The sequence below is a fragment of the Dama dama genome, chromosome 1 (assembly GCF_033118175.1).
Source record: "Dama dama isolate Ldn47 chromosome 1, ASM3311817v1, whole genome shotgun sequence".
Lineage (NCBI taxonomy): Eukaryota > Metazoa > Chordata > Mammalia > Artiodactyla > Cervidae > Dama > Dama dama.
The window spans coordinates 35,303,334-35,330,723 of NC_083681.1; the positions used below are offsets into that span (position 1 = coordinate 35,303,334).

General features: G+C 50.5%; 1 protein-coding gene across 3 annotated transcripts in view; it reads left to right on the forward strand.

Annotated features, from left to right (window-relative positions):
- The window catches only part of SERGEF (secretion regulating guanine nucleotide exchange factor), a 231,395-nt gene extending 208,186 nt beyond the window's left edge, over positions 1-23,209 (forward strand). For all 3 annotated transcript variants that reach the window (XM_061146484.1, XM_061146503.1, XM_061146494.1), the window contains one exon: positions 22,847-23,209. In XM_061146484.1, the coding sequence (XP_061002467.1) occupies positions 22,847-23,190 (344 nt within the window). In that variant the 3' untranslated portion in view covers positions 23,191-23,209. The remainder of the gene's footprint in view (positions 1-22,846) is intronic.
- The last annotated feature ends 4,181 nt before the right edge of the window (positions 23,210-27,390 follow it).

Here is a 27,390-nt window from a genome sequence, read left to right on the forward strand (position 1 = left end):
TCCTCCCTATTACCCCAAATTTACTTCCTCCTACTTCTTTTTACACTTCCAAGCTCAGCTACCACCATCAGATCTACAGGCTCCATCTGCCTTCTGAGCTAGGCCTTTGTTTGCCCTGTCCTTCCTTCCTTAGAATGCCTTTCCTTGCCTCTCTAAATTTCTTTTTCTGCTTGGAAGTCTCCACTGATCCCCTAGATTTGATGGCAGATGCCACAAACAGTTTGTTCTATATTCCTGTTGGCATCTACCAAATAAAACTCAAAAGTGTTTTATGAATGACTAGAAAGACCTGGTTAAGTCCGTTTTCAAGCAGCTGGAGTTTGCATTGGAAGTTCAGTGGCCAAGGCCTGTCAAGCCAGGTCTCGATGCTTGTATATTTTCTTGAAGGTTTTGGAAGTTCCCCAGGGTCTGTGGGCACGTATTCAGTTAGCTAGTTCTGTGTGGTCATGACCCCTTTATTTGGTGTATGAGCAAACTGGCAGAAGAGGGTAGAAACCCAGGGGACTCATATCAGCTGTGGAGTTAGCTCCTGCTAGGTGGGGATTGGGCTCAGCCTAGGTGTAGGGGCCTCTGTGAGCCTGGGAATGTCAGTATCCTGGAGGGCCCATTGAGGGGTCCTCCAATAGGAGGGTAATGGGTCTGACAGGGGAATCTTAAGGTAATCATCACTGGGCATTCAAATTCCAAGAGGCTCCAGTCAGAGAGCAACTTGGGGATAGACAAAAGGTTCAGATAAAAGGCCCAGGCAGTGGGATGGCAGTAGAGTCTAGGCAGGGTGTCAGGGTCCTACCCAGATGGCTAGAGTTTGACTCAGGCTGCTAGCTCCAGGAGCCCCTAGTTTAGGCCTCACTGGTCCTATGGCTGGGCATTCCCAGCAGGAGTCAGCAGGGATGCTATTAAAGGGAAATGGACTCCCTTTCTGGACAAGATTGGCTTGGAAATAGGCATGACCTCAATTTGGAAATAGCTTCTGGGCTTCAATTCCTTTTCGGTGGGTAGGTCTAGGGGAAGCAATGGCTGATACGTTCTTGGGCTCAGAGGTGAGTCCTGCCTTCCTCCTGGGTCACCGACTGCCCGACCAGGCCCTTGCCTCCATTTCAAACCCAAGCCATGATCATGCCTCCCTCTGGGCTACCATTTGGAAAAGCCAATCTCAGGCTGACACTGGCTGCCTGTGAATGGCGTGGAATTAGGCTAATCAGTGGCTCTTAATTCCCCAACAAATGTGGATGCTGTGCTAATTGCCAGGGTCCACGCCGGCAGATCCTTGGTTGGTGGCATCAAACAAGAGAAGTGGTAATTTGGGGGCTGGAGTGGGGAAGGGCCTGCTTTGTTGGCTGAGCCAGTTGAAAACCATATTACCCTTTGAGCAAGGCACAGTGCAGACAGCCAGGGCCTGGCCTCTTTTTACAGCCGAGGGGCTGGGGAAGTAGCCCACAAGTGTGTTTGCAGGGGCTGAAACTCAGCACCAGCAGAGCAGTTTTTGGTCCATTAATGGGGTTTTGTTGTTATTGTTGTCCCTCAAGGAAGATTCCACCAGCAGCCTGGTGTAGCACTGCCGGGGCAGCTCACTGGAGATAAAGCATCCCAAACCTTGGTCTACTGTTACCATAGCAACATGGCATTTCCAGACTCTCCAGGCAACCTTACCGGCATCTGCTGCTGTGAACGATTCAGATGGAGAAGGGACACTGCTCTTTCTCTGTTAGAGACAGAGCAAATTGGGAAGACAGGGAGCCTTGCACCAAGGACCAGGGTCTTAAAGGAAAAGGCTCTTCCATTGATGTGATGTCTTCTTGATGAAATAGAATTTGAATGTCTGTCATGGTTTCCTGGGGAGAGCTGCAGGATCAAAAGGGAACTCCTGGAGGAGAAAAATAAGGGGAGCAAGGGGAACATACAGAGAAGGCAATGGCACCCCACTCCAGTACTCTTGCTGGGAAAAACCCATGGACGGAGGAGCCTGGTAGGCTGCAGTCCACGGGGTGGCTAAGAGTTGGACACGAGTGAGCGACTTCACTTTCACTTTTCACTTTCATGCATTGGAGAAGGAAATGGCAACCCACTCCAGTGTTCTTGCCTGGAGAATCCCAGGGACGGTAGAGCCTGGTGGGCTGCCGTCTATGGGGTCGCACAGAGTTGAACACAACTGAAGTGACTTAGCAGCAGCGGCAGGGGAACATAGGCCTCTGTGTGACAGAGGCCTCCCTGGGCAGGTGGCTGGAGTAGGGGGATGGGGTGGGCAGTTCAGTGTGATGGGAAAACTGAGGTTGGTGGAGGTGCCTCTCTGAAACTTGCTGGTTTGAGCCCTATTTGACAAAAGCCCAGCCTTTGGCCTCATTTCACCCAGATTATGTTGTACCCCTTCCTTTCCTGAGGTTTGGGAACTGATCTCCACACCTCATGTCAGGTGGCTATATCTCGCTTTCTGTCCTGGTTTGTAGTCATGTGCAGTATGGTGTGTGCCCACTGGAATCACTGATCCTCTACATTCATAGAGGGAGTTGAGACCTGCAGAGGAAGGTAGGTTGTTTAAGGTCCCCAGTAACACAGAGGCCGTGGCCCATAGTGGTTAGAACTGAGGATCTGGAGACGGACTGACCTTGGTTCGAGGCCTGGCTGCATGACTTAGTTTCCAGGGAGCCAGAGCCGCAGCTTCTTTAGAGCTGAAATAGGAATCCTGAGCATTCCCACCCTGTTGGGATATCATGGGTATGAAATGAGATCATGGAAGTTGTGCAGCGGGGTCCCTGGTATATAGTAAGAGCTCAGGAAATGTTAATAATAATTAAGAGACTGGAAATTCCTTAAAAATGGGGACTATCTTATTCATCTTTGCTCATTCCCTCCTCTTCCTTCCTTGCACACCCAAGGCACCCAAGTAGTACTCTCTCTGAAGTTGATACAAGAGGGATGTTTGTTAACTGGGTGAACACGTGAATGCTCGGAATAGAGACCTGTCCACACTGATGGGCTCTGTGCTCCTATTGACTGCTTTCAGTTTCAGTACTGCCTGGTCTCCACTGGACTGGAACCAGGCCAGGCCAAGAGTCTTTCCTGTGCAGCTCAGTTCACACAGTGAAGTAGCTTGCCATTCGGGTCCCATACCCACCTGTCCTGAGGCCCAGGACTTATACTCCCCAGGGCTGTGGGTTTCTTAAAGGACCAGTAGAGTCGTTCCCTTTCAATCTTTGGGCACAATATATGGTGTTACTGGTAACTAATGTATAGCTTACAATATATAAGAAGTTTCCATTCACTCTCACACAAGCCTCATCATAGCACTGGGTTTGTCCTGTGTAATAGCCCAGGTTGTGGTGGAGATCCTGAAGCTTGGTAGCAGGGAGTGGCTGGTCCCAAAGCACACAGCAGGAAGGGCTGGAGGACGGGCACAGTCCTATCCTCTGACGCCAACTCTGTGGTCTTCCCGCCAGATGAAGCCTCTCTGGGTCTGTAGTTCTTCCTGGGACCCCATCACCTCCAGAGGTGCAGCTCTTAGGTGAGCCGGCTCTCTCCTCTGCATGCTCACTCCCTCATCTCCCTTCTTTGGGTCTGCAGTAGGGCTGAGGGTGCTTTGGACAGTCTGAGGCTCCGATTTAGTGACTGGGGAGAGAGACATTGTTTTCAGCAAAGGCGGTCTCCCTGAGGCATCTCGAGCCCAGCAGGACTGCAGGTGCTGCGGAGGGCTGCCTGGGCGGCCGGAAGCTACACACCACTGTCCTAAAGCACTAAGCGTCAGAGCCGGGAGGGCCCTTGGCGATCAGTAAAGCTGCTGCCTTCGGTTTATAGGTGGGGAAACAGAGGCCCTTGAGAGGTGGTGACTCCCCCAAGGCCATGAGCCGAGTTGCTCCTCCTGCAGGGCCGTGCTGCAGCCCTGCCCGGCCTGGCATCTGCCCTTGCTCTGGGTGCCTCATTTGAAATCATTTTAAAGAATCAGATTTTTTAAAAGATTTTTTTTTGGAAAGATCTGTGTATTTCAGACAATATTTTCAACAGTGTTAGTTTTTCAGATTGTTTATATGATCATCAAAGAAAATTTGGGTGATACAGAAATGTTCTGTTTAGAAGATAACAAACTGAGCCATATTTGTTGCTGTTTGTTTGTTTTTTTTTTTTTAATGGAAGCTTTTAGACCAGTGGTCCCCTACACCCTGTAATATTTTCTTCAAGTTTAGCTGCAAAGAGTAGGAGAGTAACAATCCATAGGGGCCTGAAAGGACTTAATTTAGTTTTGCAGATTTCAGATAGTTAGGCTACTAACACTAGTTGTTGGCATCTATAGAGTCTCTTCCAAGTAACAAATCACTTCTTCATAGGTGTTCTCATTTGATTGTTTGATCATTATAAGAGTCCTGTGAGGTAGGGAAAACAAGTACCATTTTCCCAATGCAAATGAGAAATTTGAGCCCCAGGGAGATTAATTTGCTCAAGATTACACATCTAGTAAGTAGCAGAGCTATGACTTCAAACTAAGACTTGGGATAAAGAAAGCAAAAGGCACCTAAAAAATATTGGTAAATGAATGAATGAATATTTGACTCCCCTTCTAGGGAAGGCACTAGAAATCATCTAGTCCAATGGTTTTCAAACTGTGCTCTGGGAAAACCTAGGATTCCTTGAAGCCAGTTGAGGGTACCGGGAGGCTGTGTCAGCTCTGAGCCACTCGCCCCTGCTCCAGCCAGAGTAGCTTCGGTGTTATCTTTTACCCACTGGGAGGCTGAAAACATCTTAACTAATCTGACTCCTCCACCAGTGGCTCTCAAACTCTGGTGTGCATCACAGCCTCCACGGGAGACTCTGGCAGTTGGTCTGGGGTGGGTGCCAGGACTCTGACTGTTTATGAGTGCAGATGGCCATGAGGCCATGCTTTGAGAAACAGTGGCCTGCTTCTTGGAGTTGAGGAAAGTCAGATCCAGGGAGAAGCGGGGTGCTCCCTTGGGTCGTACAGCCCCGAGGGAACAGAGGCCTCCTTGGGACTGTAACCCTCGGTACTACATCGGCTGCCCTTCCCCCTGCACCACCACTGCAGCTCAGCCAGAAAACAAACAACACAGCAGAGAAGAACAGAATGGTTTCCATGGCGACGCTTCATGGTTGGTGCCTGTCAGGACACCTCAGACAAACACTCATCTGAACCCTCGGAGAACTTGTGTGAAATCTAATCTTCTTGTTCCGCGCAGGGAGTCTGGCGGAGGAGAGTGAGGAAGAGGGATGGATGGCCTGCTTTTGTCATGTTCCCCTGTACTGGGGGATTCTCCCAAGTTTACCCGTGGCTGGCAGCAAGATAGAGCAGACCAAGGAGGGCTCGGAATGGACTCTGGGCAAGAGGCATGGGGCTGTCCCATCAGTGGATGGGGAGATGTGGATGGGAGCGAGGGCCATCTAGGCATGTATTGTGTGATGGACTCTGTGCTGGGCATGTTACCTATTCATGCAAAAAAAAGTAGAAGAAAGATGACTGTCCTTATTTACAGATGAAGAAACTGAAGCTCAGACACACACAGTAGGTGGCAGAGGCAAGATCAAGTCCAAGTCTGTCAGGCTCCAGAGCCAGTGAGCAACAATTGCTTTCAGAGTCTCTGGTCAGTGAGTGAGGACTTGGATGTCTACTCCGCAGCTGGCCTTTCCTTGTCTCAGGAAGGGGAGGGTCGGCCTGCAGGCACCTGGCTGAGTCCTGGTGCTCATGCAAAGAGCTGAGATGGACTGTGCCAGGCCATGGTGCTCCTAGAGCTGGAGATGGAGTCTGCCCAGTCTTTAGCTGTACTGTCTCCCTGCCCCCACAGTTGGGGCCCCAGTGCCCTTCAAACTGCAGGTGCCTTCGACATGGGCTTCCCTGACTGCCCCTCTACACATACCCACTGCAGGTCCTTTGGATTGATGGCCCCTGTGGACGGCCTGCCCAGCTCTCAGAGTTGGCTTCTCCTCAAGGAAATGAGTTCCTCCTGGGGCAAGTGACACCCATTCATTCCTAGAATAGATGTTCACTGAGCACCTTTTATGTACCTGTCACTGTTCTAAGTGCTGGGGATGCTGCAGTGGAACAAAATGAAATTTTTGCTCTCTTGAAGTTGTTCATTCCAGTGGGAAGACAGGTATATGGTGTGGGGGGGTGACATATTAGGGGGCTCATTTGGTTTTTCCTCATAATGCTGTGGGCCTGCCAATGCAGAAGGTGTAAGATACATGGGTTCAACTCCTGGGTCAGAAAGATCCCCTGGAGGAGGAAATGGCAACCCACTCCAGTTTTCTTGCCTGAAGAATCCCATGGACAGAGGAGCCTGGCAGGCTACAGTCCATAGGATCACAAAGAGTTGGACATGACTGAAACGACTTAGCACACACGCACGCACGACATACTAGGAAGGAAAAGAGCAGTGTGAGAGGTGGAAGGGTGGTTGAGTGGTCAGAGGATGCCCTCTGAGAAGGTGACGTTTGAAATGAGAGCCAAGTGAAAGGAGGGAGAGGAAGAACCATGTGGATATCTAAGAAGGAACGTTCCAGACACGGGGAACCGCCAGTGTGAGAGCTAAGGCAGGAAGCATGCCTGGGCAGTTGGAGGAATAGCGAGGAGGCCAGTGTGGCTGGAGAGGAGGGAGTGAGGACCAGAGTAGCAGCAGTGGGCGGAGGGAGGGGCCTGGGGACCAGGCGGTGTGGAACCTTAGCGGCCAAGAGCCAGACTTCGGGTTTTCTTCTGAGCTAGGGCGCCTGTGGGGCACCAGCACCCTGCGCCTGGCTTAGCACCTCCACTCCTGTTATCTGAGAGGGGAGTCTGTCACCTGGGACTGAGACCACAGGAGGCTGGGTAGCCCCTTCTGGGGACGTGAACAGTCACACAGCCTGGGACTCGCCGGTCCTCCCTGGATGCGGTTGTGTTTCTTCTCAGAGCCAGGGAGCTGCCTGCCCCGAGGCCCTCATTTCTTGGTGGCCACCTACTCCCTGGGAGTTAGAAGGTATCCCAAAGAGAGTCTGGCGGCAGGGCTGCAGCGTTCCCGTGCCGGCCCTGCATCCTCTGGGCATGCTGCTTCTGCCGACTCCCAGCCCTGGGAGAACCCCAAGCCTGTGCATCCCAGCCCAGCATCCTCGCCGCTCACAGACTTGAGCGAAGAATGCCACTTCCCATGGGACCAGTGGGAGAACTTGGGCTGGTGGGTTATAATTATCCAAAGTGGTAACTTTGTTTCCAATGTAATGTGTTTTTTATGAAGTAGGGACATTCATGGAAGAAATCTATATATTAGCCCATGTAGCATGCATCCATCCCAGTCGTGCACTTCATTCAGAAAGCTGGAATTCAGAGTGATAAAGGCACCATCTGGGCCCCATCGTATCATAAACTTACCTGGTAGCTCCTGCCTTTAGTTATTCCCACATCTCTTAGTCCCTTCCTTTTGTTATTCCCAGTTTCCCACTTCTCACTCAGGTCACTCACTCATTTCTTAAAAGTCTTTCCATCTTAAAATGTCCAAAACAGAACTGCAGACCTGCTCCCCAAGCTGACTGCTCCCTGCAGGCTGCCTCACCTTAATAAGCGTGCTCTTTGCCCATCGTTCAGGGAGTCCCTCTTGATCCCTTCTTTCACTCTTTCCCTATGAAATTCCATCAGCAGGTCCTACACACCCTGCTTCCAAAATAGACTGTAAATCCATCTGTTCCTCTGTCCCCACTGCTGCCAGCTGTCTCCGAGCACCACCCCGTCCTGCCCGGCCTGATCCCCGGCGCTGCAGGGGCCTCCTGACCCGTCTCCCTCCTTGTTTGCCCTTCACCAAGCGGCCCTTTCAGATGTGAGTCAGAGCTGATCAACCTCTTCTTAAACCCTCCAGAGGCTTCTCAGCCCACCTGCCACACACTTCTGCCCTCTCCCCCGCCTCCACATGGCCCTGCCTCCCCTTCAGTCAGAGGCCTGCCTCTCCCCTGGCTCTCATCCCCAGACCCCACCGGCCTCCTGCGTGTTCCTGGAACCAGCAAAACTCCCTCTGGTTTTGGGCCTTTCCTGGAAACCCCTTCCTCCAGGTGACTGTGTGGCTGGCTCCTCCTCATCTTTCAGGTCATAGCTCAGAGGCCACCTTATTGGAAAGACTTCTTACAACCTGTCCTTCTAATTCTATCACCCTATTTTGGTTTCTACATAACTCATGTCACCTGCCATGTGATGAAGAGTTGTGTGCCTGCTTGCCGGTTGGTCCCCTGTTGGAACATAAGCCCTTGGAGTACTGGAGCCTTGAGCCTTGTCCTCTGCTATACCCCTCCCACTAGAACTGAGCTTGAACCTTATGGATACTCTGTAACTCTTTATCCACTCACTCATTCATTCATCTCTGGTAGATAAAACCAGAGGGAAATAAGTGGAGCTCAGAATTTTAGGACAATTAAATAATAATGGTGGATAGCTGTCTATACATTTGTTCAAACCCATAGAATATAAATGGCAACCCACTCCGATATTCTTGCCTGAAGAATCCCATGGACAAAAGAGCCATACAGCCCATAGGGTCACATAGAGTTGGACATGACTAAAGCAACTTTAGCATGTACGCACACACAGAATGTACAGCACCAAGAGTGACCCCTAAGGTACACCATGGGCTTTGGGTCATAATGATGTGTCAGTGTAGGTTTGTTGACTGTGACAAATGTATTGTTCAGGTAGGGAATGTTGATGGTGGGGAGGCTGTGAGTGTGGGGTCAGGGAACTGTATACTTTCTTCCAATTTTTCTGTGAACCTAAAACTGCTCTAAAAAATAACATTTTTTTAAAAGGAAAAAAAGTAGACTAATATAAATTGAAAGTATTAATCCCTTAGTTGTTTCCTATATTGTACTATATATTTTTTTTTAATGTCATGAAATTCAAGAAAATTTTACTGTCTGGAAAAAATAGAGATCAATAAGAGACAGACCCTATTCCCAAGGGGGTTTGGTCCCTTTGAAGAACTGACCGCTGCCTTTCTGGGTGTACCTTCTCCAGGGCACCCAGCTCCCTGCACTGTCACCGTGGGATGACCACCCCACCTGTGTGGGAGCCTGGTCGTTGTGGACCAAACGGGTCAGGCTGACCCGGGCACAGCCCCCCACCCAGAGTAGACACTCAGCAGGTATTTATGCAGTGACTGGAAAGCATAAGGAGAATTCCTTCCCAGGTTTCTGTCGTCCAGTGGCTTCTCAATGGACTCTAGTGCCCGAACCTCCGAACCTGCATGTGGTTTCTTCTGGACCTGCTGCTGGGTTCTAGGACAAACCTTCCTCCCGCCCGCACTAATGCACTGGTGCCCTGCCTCCTCTTCTGAACACTGGGGGCTCCCAAACAGGCGTGGGGAGCACGGTGTCAGGAGGCTCCACTGTGACTGGACTCCAGGCCTCAGCGCTGCACTGTGGCCCGCTGCTGGTGCCCGTCAGCAGTGGCTGTGTTCACTTCGGAAACTGATACTTGATGGAGACACCTTGAAATTCCCGGTCAGGTCCAAACACCAGCACCCAGGCCAGTGTTTGTACAGCACAGTTCAGCAGCTCCTGCGGAAACAGTTTTGGGGTGGAAGTGGGCTGTGGGGAGAGTCAGCCGACTTGGACTTCAACACAGCTATTGTGGCCTCAGGCTGCACTGATACAGGAAGTCCCTGGGACCAAGTGTGTGTCTAGATAGAGCCCTCGGCCAGCTCTGGGGACCACACTTCTAAGAGGGATGATGACAACTTGGGACCTACCAAGAGGAGGGGCTATGGGACAGGCCACCGGGTTATCTGAATTCAGTTCAGTTCAGTTCAGTTGCTCAGTCGTGTCCGACTCTTTGTGACCCCATGGACTGCAGCACGCCAGGCCTCCCTGTTCATCACCAACTCCCAGAGTTTACTCAAACTTCTGTCCATTGAGTCGGTGATGCCATTCAACCATCTCATCCTCTGTCGTCCCCTTCTCCTCCCGCCTTCAATCTTTCCCTGTTACCTGCAGTGGAGAAGTCTGGAGGACAGAAGAGCGATGTGCAAACTCTGAAAGGGATTAGACCCCACGGGCACCTTGCTGTCTCCTTACCGCTCCATCTCGAGGTCAGACCCCTGCTGGCAGCACCAGACTCCACCCTGGGCCTCCTCACTCACAGCCTCGCCCTCCCAGGGTGTGCTGATCTGGGACCTCTTCCAGCCTCTGTTTCTTCTTCCACAGAGTGTGATCAAAATACCTCCTTCCCAGGGCGGCTCTGTTCAATGAGATGGGTCACACAGAGCCCTTGGCTCCACTTGTGGTCCTGGCAGGCCCTCGAGAGGGTGAGCTGTCTTTTCTGTTCCTTCTCCCAGTGCAGCCAAGAAGCCCAGAAAGCCAGCAGTTCTGACAGAGAACACAGAATTCAGAAAGGCAGTCTGTGGGGAGGAGTTCGGTTGTTTATAAAACAGGCCAACACGTTTCCACCTCGTAAGTTCTAAATCCATCGTTCCTAGCTCCCTAGATCTAAGAATAGTCACCCAGTGGAGCCAGCGTGCCGCAGCACGCTCTCTCTGCAGGTGACCCAGGCCGCCACGGCAGCCGCAGCACCTCCTTACCCCTGGGTGTGTGTTGGGAGGTGGGGTGCATACGGCTGGCCTCCGTGTCTCTCAGCTTGGCTGTTTCTGAACCTTCTCAGACTCAGCTTTCCCTCCCTTCCCAACCCTTCCTCGCTGGGCTGTTTTAACCATCAAATGTGGCGCCCGCAGAGATGCAGAGGGGGACATAGCAGCAGAAGGCATGCAGGTGGGGACCATTGGCGTGACACTGCCCCACTCTGGGCCTGCTTCCTCTCATGTAAAGGGAGAGAGAGCAACAGGGAAAACTGAACAACATTTAAGCAATCGGATTCTAACAGAGGTGCTAGGACAGCCCCAGCCTTGCAGCCTCAGATTGAAACCTCTGAGGGCAAACCCATCCATTCAACCCATTTTCATTTATTACTTGAACCAAGGCCATTCCTCTGTCAGGTCCGAGGAAGCCAGGCTCAGGCCCAGGACGTGTGTCCCCCTCCTCAGCTCTTCTACTGCCACCTTCCTCCTCTCTCTCTCTCTCTCTCATTCACATCCAAACCCACCCACACCACCGCGCAAGTTCTCCAGACTCAGAAGGACTTCTGCTCTGTCTCATTTCAGACTCTGCCCACCGTAGGAATGCCCTTCCCAGCTGGAGGCTTAGAACCTCTGGCACAGGTGACCTGCCCCTCTCCAGGGCAGTCCTTATAGTGTTCTTCCTGGTGGTAGGGGGAAATCGGCCTGCGTGTGGCATCTCCTCCCCACGTCTGTGGGCTCTTTCAGCCTCTGAGAAAGATCTGACAGCTCCTTGCTTTTGCCAGCCGTTCATTCATTCGAGTGTCCGTTCATTCAAACAGCGGGTATAAGTGCTAGTGCACTCAGTATTGTTTCAGGTGCAGAAACAGCAGCAAACACAGAGTCCTGCTCTCAAAGGGCTTGTATTCTGGTCAGGAGAGAGACTGTAAATAACAAGTTAAAAATACAAAGGAAAATAAAGCAAGTGAGGAGGCAAGAGATGGGAGGGGTGTGGACGGCTATTTCATATAGTTGTCAGGGAAGGCCTCTCAGATGATGTGTGTGCATGTGTGCTGAGTTGCTTCAGTCGTGTCTGACTCTTTGTGACTCTGTGGACCGTAGCCCACCAGGCTCCTCTGCCCCTGAGATTCTCCAGGCAAGAATACTGGAATGCGTTGCCATGCCTTCCTCCAGGGAATCTTCCCAACCCAGGGATCAAACCCGCATCTCTTATATCTCCTACGTTGGTAGGCAGGTTCTTTATCACTAGCACCACCTGGGAAGCCCAGATAAGGTGACATTTGATCAAATACTTGACAACATGAGGGAGTGAACCTGTGGACCTCAGGGCAAGAACATTCCAGACAGGGAGAACAGCAAAGTCCCAGAGGCCAGTGCTGTTTGAGAAACAGGAAGGGAGTCAGTCATTGTGGTGGTGGTGATGTCAGCAAGGTGGAACTTGATAGAACCTGAGGTCCAGGAGGAAGCTGGACACCAACTGTTATTTATCTGAGTCAATGAAGAAGCATTGGAGGATCTGAGCAGAGCAGTGCCGTGTTGACTTACTGCCAGGTTTGAACAGCCTCACTTAGTTTTGTGTAGAGAATACAACAGGGGCATCAGAGAGAGCAGTTAGGACACCCTTGCAGGAGCACCCGTGCAGAGTGATAGGCTGGCGAGATCCCGGATGTCCCTTAAACATTACCTTCCCAAAGCCTTCATCGTTCTTACCTGGTGGACAGCCACAGCCTCCTCTCTGGCCCCCTCGCCTGCAGTCCCAAGCACCAGCTCTTCCTCTCACCCCGTTCTCACTGCTGTCATGGGTCCTCATCTGGGAAGGACCCCAGGCCAGTCAGCATCTACTTAGCAGCTTGGGCTGTAGTCGCAAAAGCGTCTCCAGAGTCATGCTGTGGGCCAGCAGGCCCTCCCTGCTCCTGATTTTGGAAGCCTGCTTCTTCCTGCTGCCTGAGATCCTGCCTTGAAGGCATCAGTGGCCCCAGAGAGGGACGAGTGGACTCATTATTAGACATGTCCTGCACGGACAGTGGCTCTTCCCTCAGACTGGCCCCGTGGGACCATTGTCCTCGCAGCCATTCTCTAGGCTGTTCTGGTGTGGGAGCTGCCCCTCTCTGGGCAATGTGACCATGGCTCTCTGTTCTTGAGGCCAGTGGCCAGGAGGCGGCTCTGGCCACAGGTAGGGAGATGGAGATGAGGATCTAGGCACAGGACTGGCATTGATGGCACTAGATCTCAGTGTCAGGTGTGTGTGCTCCACCTCTGCTGCTCTCCAGACAGAGCAGGGGGCTCAGAGACAGCGGGCAGGGGAACAGCCCAGATGCATTCACTTTCACTCAGTAGCTCCATCCTGAGTGCTTATACCATGTACCTGAGGGCTGGTTGACGAGTGTGACCCGCTCCCCATGCCTGGCTCTCATCCCAGCTCACAGACCAGCGAGACAGTTACAAATAGAAACACCTCTAGATCCAGGAGTGTGGTGTGCGTGCTTAGAGAGCTCTGGGTACCTTAAGAACTCAGCGGAAGTGAGATTAACAGCCTTCCAACAGCACAGGAGGATCCACCCCTACACTGGGCCAAAATTTACTCCTGCGGCCATAAAGATGCCAGCAAGATCAATGAAAGTTGCTCCAAGTAGGCAAATGTCAGTGAGTACCTTCTACTTAAGACGGGTGAACTCTTATTCATCCTTCAAAACCCAGCTCACAATTAATTCCTGGAACTTTCAGTGACACCTGCCTCGTATCCACAACAGAGCATATAATTCTCTCCTCTATGCTACCCTCTGTCCCTTAGGAATACTGTTGTTTTTTAATCATCATCCTATATTATTGGTTTTTAAAATATATAAACACACAACAAAGAAAATATCAGTCATCCTTCCCCCATTTCTCCCTCTCTTCCTCAGAGACTGTTTGTTCTCAGTTTGGGATGTATCCTTCCAAATCTATACATACAAAAATATATAGTGGCTTTGCATAAATTAAATCATAATCCCTCTATTTTGTTCTGTATCCTATTCCTATTTTCTCTTAAAAATGTCTGAGGTATTGTCCCATGTCAGGCCACAGAGTGCTACCTCGTTATTTTAAATAGCTGTGTATCATTCAATAGTAGGGTCAAACCATAGTTTCTTTGCACATTTCTTTGTTGATGGATATTTTGGGGTTTCCCTTCAAATCTTTCACAAACAATGCCACACTGTTGTGCCAGCCCCCTTGTACATGCCATTGGTCCCCATAATTGTCTTTCCCCATGGTGACACCGGAGAAGGAAATGGCATCCCACTCCAGTATTCTTGCCTGGAGAATCCCAGGGACAGAGGAGCCTGGTGGGCTGCCATCCATGGGGTCACACAGAGTCAGACGCGACTGAAGCAACTTAGCATGCATGCATTCATTGGAGAAGGAAATGGCATCCCACTCCAGTACTCTTGCCTGGAGAATCCCATGGACAGAGGAGCCTCAAAGGCTATAGTCCATGGAGTCACACGGGGTCAGACACGACTGAAGTGACTGAGCATGCACGCAGAAGGCTGTGTACCCTGACGGCCTGGGAGCCCCAGGCCAGAGACTGATTTTCCTCTTCAGGGCCCTGTGTCCAGTACAGGGTCCAAGCCAGAAGAGGCGTCCACACGATGAAATAAATGGACTCATCTGAGCAGAATCATGACTGTGTGAAAGATCTGGGGGAACTCAGGGGACAGTGGCAAGCCTGTGGGGCTGGAACAGAGGAAAGAGCGCTGATGCAGCCAGGGGGGACAGGCCACCATGAGAGTCAGCTAAGAGGCCATTGTAGACGGTGGGGAGAGAGGAAATTGTCCATGGGAGGACCTAGTCCACACTGTGTTTCAGCCTGACTTCCCCCACCCAGAAACCAGCTGTTGTAATTGTCCAGGCAAGAGAGACTCTGGTCCTGAATCTTCGTCTTTCTGTCCTGAGGTTGCCACCTGGACCCAAAACACATCAGGAAGCCTGAATTCCTTGCTCACAGCAGGACCTAGGGACCACCAATTACTGCCCAAATGGTGAGATACCCATGAGCTTAGGTGGCTGGACACTCAGACATTTCTCCCAAACTTGCCCGGCTCCGAGGCCAGCTCCATCCACACTGACATCTACCACCTTCCTGAACCCAGAGCCTTCCTCTCCGTGAGGTGCTCAGACCTCACCCCTCCTGTCTCTCTCTCTCTCTCTGTCACTGCCTGGTGTCGCAGAAGAGCAGCTCTGCCTGAGGCCCAGGGTCCATGTGTGGCCTCTGACAGGCAGCAGACACGGTGAACCATTGGTGGCCTGACTTTTCACACCTTCTCTCCCTCCTCTTATCCCCGCCCCCACCCCCGGGGGTGGTGGGGTGGGCGGTGGCAGAAGGAAGCAGGGTCTTCTGCAGCTGCCGCGGCCTCATCCCCAGTGCTCATGAGGGCTCGGGGAGGACCCTGCTCTTCTATAGGGTGCTCCTCTCACCTGCTGCAGCTCCTGCCTCCCGTCACTGACCTTGTCGCTGTACAGGTGGGCCGTGACTTTGAACCTTTCTTCATTACCTGAGGAGCAGGGCTTTTGCTAGAGAGGATGGCATATTGACAAAAGAGGTTCTGGAGTCCTACTGCCTGGGTTGGAATTCAGGTCCACTTCTCACCAGGTGTGTTAGGTTGTATCTCACAGGCTTGCTGTGGGGATTCAGTGAATTAATACATATAAAGTGTTTATCACAGGGCCTGGCGTACACTAAGTATTCAGTGACTTTATTACCATTTTGGAACTACTGAAGGACCCTGAGACTTGGGAGTCCTGGATTCTAGTCCTGACTAGAATGGCCACGTGACCATGGGCAAGTTCTTTTAGCTCTCTGAGCTTGGTTACCTCATCTATAAAATGGAGGCAAGAACACTTCAGAGTGTTGCTGCGAGAATTAAGGCAACATTTATATGAAACTGAGAAACACCATCCCTAGGTTGTAGCCCTCAGCTTCATGGTCAGAGGAGGCAGCTAGAGCTCCAGTCATCATTTCCACATTTCCAGTGACAGGATGGAGGAAGGGACAAAGAAGAAGGGGCAAAGGGCACATGCTACCTGTCCTTGAAGAAGAGTTCTATAAACTAATACAGAACATTTCAGCTTGCCTCAAAAAACTAAGATCATGGCACCCAGTCCCATCACTTCATGGCAAATAGATGAGGAAAAAGTGGAAACAGTGGCGGCAGATTTTATTTTCTTGGGCTCCAAAATCCCTGTGAACAGTGACTGCAAATTAAACAGTGACTGCAAATAAAATTAAAAGATACTTGCTCCGTGAGAGGAAAGGTATTACCAACCTAGACAGCATATTAGAAAGCAGAGACATCACTTTACCAACAAAGGTCTATATCAACAAAGGTATTTTTCTAGTAGTCATATACGGATGTGAGAGTTGGATCATAAAGAAGGCTGAGCACCAACAAATTGATGCTTTTGAACTGTGGTGCTAGAGAAGACTCTTGAGAGTCCCTTGGACAGCAAGGAGATCAAACCAGTCAATCTTAAAGGAAACCAACCCTGAATATTCATTGGAAGCTGAAGCTCCAAAACTGATGCTGAAGCCAAAGCTCCAATACTTTGGTCACCTGATGTGAAGAACTGACTCCTTAGAAAAGACCCTGATGCTGGGAAAGATTGAGGGCAGGAGGAGAAGGGGACAACAGAGGGTGAGATGGTTGGATGGCATCACTGACTCAATGGACATGAGTTGAGCAAGCTCCGGGAGATAGTGAAGGACGGGGAAGCCTGGCGTGCTGCAGTCCATGGGGTCACAAAGAGTCGGACAAGACTTAGCAACTGAACAATGAACAGCTCATTGGCCACGCTCCACTGCACAAGAAGTTGGGAAATGTAGTCTCCATTTTGTGGTTCAGGGACAACCAAGGATTTCTGCCACCCATGCTCAGGTGCTTGCCTCTTCTAGGCAAGTACCCTCCCACAGAAAAGCTGCCCCTTTCCTAGCGCTGGGCTACAGTCCCAGCACCATAAGGCCCTGTGAGGACCCAGGTTGCCAAGAAGCTCAGGCAGGTGCCACAGACCTGAACAGATTGAGGTGCTGTGTCCAACCTGTGCCAGGGACCGTCCCACCCTGAGATTCTGCTGCCTGCAGGGCTCTTAGACTGATGCAGGTGTGGTGGACCCTAAGCTGTGTCACTTGTCACAGCCTGAATCAGCTCCACTGACCGTGCAGGCAGGGCACTGAACTCCAGAGGTGGAGGGATCCTTCTGTAACCATGAACTCTCTATCCAAGGCTCAGGGCTTCCCCAGTGACTCAGCAGTAAGGAGTCCACCTGGAATGCAGGACTTGCAGGGGTTCGATCCCTGGGTTGGGGAGATCCCCAGGAGGAGGCCATGGCAACCCTCTCCAGTATTCTTGCCTGGAGAATCCCATGGACAGAGGAGCCTGGCGGGCTATGGTTGGTCCATAGGGTTGCAAAGAGTTGGACATGACTGAAGCCATTGAGACCCAAGGCTCAGACAGGTGTCCCAGGTCCAGTAGAGCAGCTCTGGGTCAATCAGATGGGATCTCAGTGTCCTTGAGAGCCTGGCGAGTGCCAGACACACTGCAGAGATCCCTGTGTAACTCCAGGAGTCATCGTGAACGCCCTTTGTTTTGAAAACTGGGTGTCCCGTAAGCCAGTTAGCTTAGGAGGAGTCTTGTCATGGGCTCTCACCTCTAAATGAGAACAGTAGCACCTTGCTGAGTCCAGAGGGCCCTCCCGTCTCCACTGTGCCCCTGAATAGGTGGCCGTCAGTGAGGGTGGAGGCGGGTGTGTGTGTGAAACATCTTCTAAGATGCTAGAGGAGCTCAGAACTTAAGCATGTCTTGGGTGAGCCCGTCTATTGCAGGGCAGCCTATCTTTCACTCTCCAAGTTCAGCAGCCTGGTCTTTTTCTACAGGAGGTTTCTTTACAGTGTTGGGGAACCCCCAACTTGTCATTCCACCCCCAGCCTCCCCATCTGCGGGGAAGGGTTCCCACCAGCATGGCCTTCCTTGCCTTTTCCTCCTCTCCCCCGGGTCTGCTTCCCATGCGGGTGTGAGCTGTCACCATGTGTCAGGCAGGGTACCAGGGCATTAATGTATATCAGCACACGTGGGCCTCCTCCTAGGAGCCCCGTGAGGGAGGTGGGGACGGACGTGCTGTTGTCACACAGCTGTGTGGTGATGTGAGAACCAGGGCAAGCGTAGCATAGTCCACAGTCATCCATAGTATGTGTTACATGTGTACCAGGGGCTGGTGGATTACAAGCCATGGGCCAGATCTAATTCATGGCCTGTTTTGTATGGCCTCACAAGCTAAGAATGATTTTTAAAGGCTTGTAATAAAGAATAAGAATATGCAACTGAGACCGTATGAGGCCATCGAACCTGAAGTATTTCCTGTCTGCCTTTAAGGAATAAATTCAGCAAGCCCTGATATAGAATGTACAGAGTTCAGCATAGATTCTGGAGCCACACCTCCTGGGTTCTAGAGCCTCAGTTTCATAATCTCTAAAATGAGAATAATCTATGAAGCATGACTGCCCTACAGGATTGTTGGAATAAAATGAGATAAAGAATATAAAGCACCTACCCTCACGCCAGCCTCTTTGGGTGGGCTGGAAGAAGCTGTATCTGAGCCTGTGCCAGGCTTCTCAACGCAGTGGGCTACCCCAGCCCCACGCGTGGCTTCCTCAGAGCGTTTCCTTTGGCAGGAGGAGAGGGGCCTGCCAGCTGCCCACTGTGCCGTGTCCTGCTGCTAGGTCAGCGCTGCCTTCCTCCCACCCCCATTCCTGCTGACTGTCAGCTGGTGCCGCTCACCAGGGCCGGGCGCAGAGCCCGCACCAGGTGCCGAAGGAAGCCCGCGGGTCCCAGGCCCGTCCCACTGTCCACCTTGTTCCTCAGGTCGGCCTGGCTGAAACGCCTGTGAGCTGCAGGACTTGTGGCCTGGGGCTCATCCTCTCTGTGTGCATTTCCTCACTCGTGGGCCAAACAGGCAGACACCTGTGTTTCCTCAAGCCCAGGCTTTTGGCTAATGACTGCCTTCCTCCCAGGGAAAAGGAAGGAGAAGGGTAATCCCGGGCCAGCCAGGCTCCCTCTGTGAAAGAGTGGTCCACAAAACAGATTTTTCAGTGGCTAATGAGTGAAATGTAAAGATAATTACAAACTCAGATCATTGAAAAAAAAACAATCAAAAGTATTTTCTGATCTGGATGGGGATGGGCTTCCAATTTTTACAGCAATGGGAGAAATGATTAGGTAAAAGAGCAAGAAATTGTACTATGTAGAACCACAAAATTTATGTTTTACATCAAAACACCCAAAGCAAAATTTTAAATAAAACTGAGGAAAAAATATTGATGCCACATATGCACAGAATTAATACTCTTAAAATAATCTTGGTAAGGCTCTTGAGAACAACAACAGAAAATATTTATTTAGTGCAGTAGTGCCCCCTCATCCACAATTTTGCTTTCTGTGGTTTCAGTTATCCATTGTCAACCATGATCAGTCAATATTAAATGGAAAATTCCAGCTGTAAACAACTCATAAGTTTTGAATTGCACGCCATTCCGAGTAGTGTAATGAAAACTTGCTCTGTCCTGCTCCATCCTGCCCAGGATGTACATCAACCCTTTGTCCAGCCCATCCATGCTGTACATGCTACATGCCCATTAGTATAGGAAGAACCAGTATAGAATTTGGTACTATCCATGGTTTCAGGCATTCACTGAGGGTCTTGGAAAGTGTCCCCTGCACATAAGGGTGGACTGCGATACTATGTATTTTATATATATACTTACTTGTTTAATCCTTGTAAATGAATAAGTATGTATAAACTTTATGAAAAAGGTACTATTATTATCCCCATTTAACAGATGAGGAGACTGGGGCTCAGAGAAGCTAAGTAACTTGCCCAGGGTCACAGCTAATAAATGGAGGAGTTGAGATTTTGAACCCAGGCCATCTGGCTTTTGGGTCTGAACACTTAAACTCTTCTATATAAAACAGGGAAAACTTGTAAAGCAGACAGTACACAAAAGAGGAAATACAGATATCTGAGAAAAATAAGAATTATTTTTCAGTTTCAGTGGGAATGAGAAAAATACAATAAAAATAATGAGATACCATCTTTGCCTTCAAATTAGAAAAGATTTTTAAATATTATAATAATGAATAACTACTGACAATACTGGAGTGATACAGAGATTTGCACAGATTGCTGTAGTTATATCCAAGTGGCCTTTGTGGAAAGTATTCTGGCAGTACTCAAAGCAATACTCAGGAATCTCAAAAATGTCCACGCCATTTGACCAGAAATTCCCATTCTAAGAATCTAATTTGAGAAAACAATTAGAAATGTAGGCAAAGATTCACACACAAAGATGTTCATAGAAATGTTATACAAAATAATGAAAAATTAGAAACAACCTATCTGATAATAAAATCCAGGTTAAGGAAACTGTTTAATCTCCATAGTGGGCATAATTAGGCAGTCATTTTAAATAATCTTTATAACAAAAGACACCATAAACAAAGTGAAGAGACACCACAGACTTCTGGGAGAAGACACGATGCTTATAACAAAGGATTATATAAACAAAGGAATACACAAAGAACACTTACAAATTAGGAGGGAAGAAAAGGCAAGCAACCAAAACCAGGCAAAGAATGAAAGAATGTAAACACACTACATAGAAGAAGCAATTTAGGGGTAGTATCATAAAGAGATGCTTCATCTCACTAATAGTCAAAATCGCAAAATAATTACATGTACTTAATAAGAATCAAAAGAATATAACAGCAAAAATAGAAGGAAACAAATTCATATCCACTGCTGATGGGACTGTAAATGATGAGACTGCAGCCACAGTGAGGAGCGGTTTGGCTGTACCTGCGTGCGTGTTCGGTCGTGTCTGACTCTTTGTCACCCCCCAGACTGTAGCCCACCAGGCTCCTCTGTCCATGGGATTATCCTGACAAGAATACTGTAGTGGGTTGCCATTTCCTCCTCCAGGGGATCTTCCCGACCCAAGGATCAAGCCCATGTCTCCAGTGGCTCCTGCATTGGCAGGTGGATACTTTAACCACTGAGCCACCTGGGAAGCCCTTGGCCATACCTGGTAAATGTAAACGTGTGATTGCACCACACTCACACTTCTGGGGATCAATGTGCACAAACACCAGTTTGTACAGGGACACGTGTTCCAGGATGTTCACTGCAGTGCTGTTTATAGTAGCAACAATAGTGATAGGATTGTTGTAAATTATGCATTGTGTAATAAAATAGCAGCAATGATCATCATTAAAGAACTGTCCATCAGAAGGGAAATGGGTGAGTAAAATATGATTTATGCGTAGTAGAATACTATGCACAGTTGAAATAAATGAACTAAATCTGTAACTGTCAGCTCAGATAGATTTCAAAACAATGGTATAAAGAGCAAGTTACAACAAAAGATATATTTGAGTGACGCTACTTACGTAAATCTTTAAAACAAACTAAAAAAATTACATAGTATTTAAGGACACATATATGTGGAAAAATATAAAACAAGCATGCAGGCAATGTACACCAACTTCAAATAGCGGTTACTTCCTGGAAGGAGGGAATGGATAGAAGGAGGGCCAAGGATGAGAGGTGGGTCTTAGATGGTATCTTTATAATTGATTTATTTTTTTAAAGGTTGAAACAAATGTGGTAAAATGTTAACTTATGTTCTAAATCTGATTGGGGAACATGTCTTTCTGTTAAATTATTTTTACTTTTCTGCATATTGAGTGTTTTCAAAATTTCAAACAAATCATTTTTAATTTACTTTTTGAAGAATCCGTAATTCTATGGAGAAATGTTTATGTTATTAAGGCAGAAAAGCAAGACAATAAGTACACAGATATTTACAGGTTTCACAAATTGAAGATTTGAAAGAGATATTGAAAATATTCGTAGTGGGAATATTCACTGGCGGTCCAGTGGTTAACATGCAGGAGGCATGGGGCGATTCCTGGTCAGGGAGTTAAGATCCCACATGCTGTGTTGTGCAGCCAAAAAAAAGTAAAATAGTTAAAATATTCATTGCAGTGGGCAAGATTCTAGGAGTCTGCTTTTCTTTACACCTATCCATATTTCCCCCCCCCCCCACCTTTACCATGAAGATGTATTACTTTTATATCCAGAAAAAAAAATTTTTTTTTAACAACCACAGAAAAATGTGAGCGAGTTTAGTTAGACTCTAGGAAAGGGTCCAAAACCTAGGAAGAGGTGCTGTGATGGGGTGGGAGCCTCATGGGCTGTCGGAGAGATGTGCGCTCTAATGCTGGCTCAGAGATGGGCTGTAGGGGTGTGAGCTCTTCAGTCATTGATCCATCCAGCGAACCCTGTCGCGGCAACTGAGACAGGGCGGTGAACAGAACATCCGTGTTCCTCCCTCACTGCAGAGCAGACAGTCTTGTGAGGAGGGGAGAGTAAATCCATCACCACCCAGACCATCTATCCACCACCCGCGGGGAGAAGTACAAGGGTGATGACAGGAATCCAGGTTGACTGGGTGCCGGGCAATCTGGCCTCTGAGCATGATCTAAACAGATTCTGAAGGATGAGGGGGGTGTAAAGCCCAGCAAAGCCGGGACTTGGAGAGAAAGGTCAGCCCAGCAGGGCATGTTTCAGGAGCTGAAGGAAGCAGGGGTTCTAGCATGCAGTGGGGTAGGGGAGAGTGTGAAAGGGGAGCCCTGCAGGCTGGTCCAGCGCCAGACCACTCTGCTTCACTGGCCAGAAAAGGCCTTTAAAGGCGGTGGGAAGTCAGTGAAGAGTGAAGCAGGGGAGTGACCTGGTTAGATCTGCCGTGTCAGAGATTATCCTGATGCTCCTTGAAGATCGGAGTGGATGGTGAGCAGCCTGGTTCGTTGGCTGTTGGTGTGGCCCAGATGAGAGAAAATGGGGTTTGGATCAGGAGATGGAGGGGTGGGGAAGGATTGGAGAGACTTTCAGAGGCAGAACTGGCAGGTCTAGGAGTGTGTGTGTGTGTGTGTGTGTGTTTGAGTGTGAGTGTTAGAGAGAGAGAGAGAGAGAGAGATGCCTGTAGGGGGAGGGAGAAGGAGGGGCCAAGGAGGAGAGCCAGGTTTGAGGCAGGAAGGTGGCGGGTGGGTGGGAGTGAAGAAAAGCAGACTCGGGAGGGCAGGGGAGGAAGCCAGCAGGGCGGGCAGGCCCCCAGGTGTGGCTGCGCTTTGGTTTCTTCAGGGGTAACCTGGGGTCCTCGGGGATACCACACCCCCAGGGTGAGTGTTTCGGGCCTGTTCCAGGACCATGGCTACACCAGTCTGTCTCTCTCTCTGCCTCAGGTGGTGTGTGTCACTCCTGGGGCTGGAACGAGCACGGCATGTGCGGGGACGGCACCGAAGCTGACGTCTGGGCCCCAAAGCCCGTGCCGGGCCTGCGTTCCTCCTTAGGACTCCGTGTGGGCTGCGGGGCCGGCCACTCCCTGGCCCTTTGCCAGCTGCCAGCCCTCCCTGCCCTGGGCCAGCCCCCCAGCGTCACCAGTCCTTCCCCAGATGCCGCCAAGGAAGCCAGAGCTCAAGAAGCTGTGGAGCAAGAGAGAAACCAGAATGAAAGACATGCGGAAACTTCTCCCCAAACCCAACCTGACAGGTTCAGAAATGGGCTTGTGGCAGAGACCCTTGAATAAAGTAACCTTACCCACCTAACGTGTCCCTGGAGAATTGCTTTGTTGGGTTGGCGCAATCCTGAGAGGGATTCAGGAGGCACTGCGGGTAGACCAACAAGACCAGAATGATGGGTGGCTGCCTGCCTGGTGTCTGGGCTCAAGAAAACAGGCATCTTTTCTACCCAGTGCATAAGAAGCCTTTACCCAAGGCCTTAGGAAGGAGCAGGAAGGCTCCAGCCTGTCCCTAACTGGTGGGGACAGAAAGTCCAGCTCTGGGGTTTCATTCTCAGCACCCAGAGCATGCAGTCTGCTGGTTCAAGGTACCGTGGTTCGATATACCCTGATCCGGTGACTGAATACTTGGACAGGATGGAGTTCTTTCCTTGGTGACTGGGACTAACGGAGAGGGCTCTGGAGTGGGGGTGGGGGAAGTGTAATGAGTAAATAGAGGAAGAGACAAGACTTCTGGAAAGATCGGGCCAAAGAGACCCCTGGGACAGACAAGGGAATCTTCAGAACCAGTGAAACTCCCCAGGTCAGTGTCTTCCTCTGAGCCAGGCAGGACTCTGCAGCCAGTCTGTGTGACTGTAGTTGTCAAGCTGTATTTCCAGGTGAGGGACCAGCACCCCATGGGAGGGAGGGTCTTAAGGGAAAGCAGCATCAAGAGCCCTAGCCCCTGAGCTCTGCCCCCCAGGCCCTTGGCCTCTGCAGGAAGGGGGCCGTCAGATGAAATGGGGACCAGGCCAGACCACAGGCCTCAGGCTTCCCTGGGTGGCAGCTATGGCTCTGGGGCCATAGCCTGTCCTCTGCTGTGATTGCCAGCAGGCCTGTGGCCAGAGGGCCTCAGAAAGTGGCTTTCCCTGGGGGGCAGTATCGCCAACCAGCCAGCCAGGGCTGTGGCACATTGCACAGCGCCTCCCTCCGACTCAGGAGAGCATTTGAATCTGGGAATGCTGGGCTCCAAAGGCTTGAGAATATTACAAAAGCCCAGGACATCATGACTGGAGGACCTGTATTCACCTTCTAGCCTAGTGGCCTCTAAACTGCATTCCAGACCCTAGCAGTCTCCTGAGATTGACAGCAACCTCCTGACAGTGGCCACTGTGTGGTCTGTGGGTAAAGGAAAGCCAGCTACACAGAGGTCTGCCCACCCCCCAGCCTCATTCACAGCAGCATCATTTTAACCTGTACATATATCAGGCTTCACATCAGATTGCACTTGACAAGGGGTGCTTGAAAACATTTTGAAACCACTGATCTTATCCAACATTTTTGTTGTTCATGTGGGGAAAGAGAGGCCCAAAAAGGAGAAGGGACCATCTTAAGGTCACACACCTCACTCCTGGCTCAGGGTCCTAATTGGGAGGTGACCCATCCAGTACTTTGAGCCAGACAAGGGGTACAGACAAGGGGTGGCCCTGAGATCAGCAGGGGGTTCGACTCGGGAGAATGGAGATGAGGGCCATCTTGAGCTCCTCAGGCCTGCACCTAGAGACCACCCATGGCCACTGGCTGACCTTGAACACCAGTGCATGGAGTCCACATCACTGAGCTGGCCAGCAAAGCCTTTGGTCCTCCCACACCCCAGGACCAGTAGAGGCCAGTACAACCTCTAGGCACTTCCAGAGTGGAAGGAAGGACTTGCCTGGACACTCTGAGCTGGTCTTGCCAAGGTGACCAAGCCTTCTGAGATGGAGCGATCGGATGGCCCAGAGATGACCCAAACTGGAGCAAGTCCACCATTACTGGCTGCCACCTGGTGTCCTACAGGCTAAGTGGTCTGCATCAGAAGGCAGCCCCACACGGGTTAGTCCTCAGGCCCATACCTTCTAGACAGGGTTTCCATGCCTGAGGAACCCGCATGCTGTCTGTCTTACAGCACAGCCATGCGGAGTTCCCCCTACCTCTTCCGGCACCTGCTGGAAGAAATCTGAACACCGAAGCCTCTGCTGCTGAGCCCTCGTGCTCCTGCCAAGGCTTCCTTGTGGGGCTCCTTCCCAGCCTGAGTCAGGGTAAGGTGGTGCATTGGCCCTGAGCCTCAGAACCTGAGCCAGACTCTTCTCAGAAGCCTGTGGAGCCCAGCTATCCATGCATGCCAGAATGAATGGCAGTAGACCACACCTCGGACCCTCCAGTCCCCTCTAGTGACAGCAGTGGGCAGGCTTCTCCACGTCAGCTCACTGGCTGGATCTAAGCAGTGCCTGAAAGCCCCAGGTGGGGGGGCTTTCAGGAGGGTGAGGGGCTGTTGGCAGTGTCTCCCAGACTTTTTTTTCTAGATCCTCTGAACCCTATTGGTTATTCACAGACTTGTAAATGCCCAAGCCCTTCATTCCTACTAGATCTTGAGCTCTTCATGAGCAAGGGACCAGGTCTTGGTTGATTCTGGAACCCTTCACCAAGGATGGGTCCTGGGACAGAGGATGTGCCCAATGGGTAATAATGAATGAGCTGGTCAGTACACACTTAGGGTTACCATAGGGTGGAGAGGCTGAACGCATGGGCTCTAAGATCCCCTCAACCCCACCCACCCTCTGCTTTTATCTCTAACAAATGTTTGTTAACTATGCTGTGGATAGCCAATCATTTGATGGTGATTAGCTAATGAGCCATAGCTCTCAAGCCAGCTTGAGAAAATGCCCGCTTATTTCTAAGAATGATTTTTTTTTTCTACTAGACTAAGCAAACTGGCCTTCCCCTGTCCCCCCACCACACTGCCCTATGAGAATGAGGGAAGGAGAGGGGAGTGAGATCCCCTGTGTGCTCACAGGACTTAGGTCTGAGGCTCCTGGAATGACTATTGATGGGCAGCCACATACCAGGTGTTTGGGGGATGTTTACATCCTGACCTGCCACACAGGCTCCCCTTGACACCCCACCACCTTTGGTCCCAGTGGGTTATCAGGTCAAAATTTGATGAGGCTGTGCTTGAGAATGGTGAACCCAAGCCAGGGGCTCAGAGTAAAGCCCTCCACCTGCATCCACCACTTCTGAGTGAAGTGACTTAGTGATAAATCAAAATTGGAGGGTAGTAAGTCAAAAAGTGGAATGGGGGTTCCAGGTCCTAAGGGGCAGTGTCCGAATTCCCCAGCGACCAGAGCGACAGAGAGGTGAGAGTCGGGAGAGGAGATCTGGAGGGCCTTGCCATCCAATTTAAGGAGCTCTGGCTTCATTCTCAGGACAACGGGTGTTTAAGCAGGAAATAGAGGTAGTCAAATATGTGTGTGGAAAGCTCAGAGCAGCAGGTAAATGGCCCATCTGTCACACCCATGGCCTGAGGACCCTGGTATTCAGGACCAGTAACTCCGGTGTCCCAATCAATTCCACCTCCAGCCCCAGGAAGTCCTCAATGAAGACTTAAGATGGCTTCACCTAAGCTCTGGAGTCAGACCACCTGGGTTAAAAACTTAGCTTCATCATTCATCAGCTGTGTGGCTTTGAACCAGTGACTTTACCTCTCTGTGCCTCTTCTCTTGCCTCTGTAATGGGCATGTTGAGTTACTGTGGGTCATCATTAGACAGTGTGTCTCAGGTGTCCTACACATGACAGATGCTGAGTGTATGTTAATCCCTGTTCCCCGTCAGCTCCCGTGTCCCTGAAAACCCCTGTTCCAAACGGCCTCATGTCAAGTTCCACCTGAGTCTCCCAGAAGCACTTCTCCCAGGAAGGACCCCAGCTCGAGGGAACTCTGGTCTCCCTGCAGCCGCTGACACTGCTTGGCTTCTCCGTCCTGATGCTTATGAGTGGCTGTTACTCATGTGGTGTGGATCAGGCAGCTCTGTGGCCTTGTGACCCCTGGGCGGAGGTCTCGTCCCTCACTGCCCCACTCATCACCACCCCCCTCACCGGTTCCTGGACTGCACAGGGAGCTGGGAAGCTGAGGTAAGTGCTCAGAGGGGATGAGAAACTGCTGGGTGAGAATTCGACACCTACCTTCAGACTCCTACCCACCCGTATGATCATTGATTTGGCCATACTGGGAGGGATCGAGGGAATGGAAATCTGGGGGGAACTGACCTCCACTTGTGTGTGGCCCTGGTCAGAGCAACCCCTTCTGGGTCTCCATTCCTCATCTGTAAAGTGTTCAGAGGTGGCCTGCCATGACCATTAGGGACGTTTCCACCTGAAATTCTCTAATGGATAGGAAAAGAATTGGAACCCCAATCCCCAACCCATCCCCGACCAAAACCAAGTGAAATACCCAAGCAAATCAAGACCAAGTG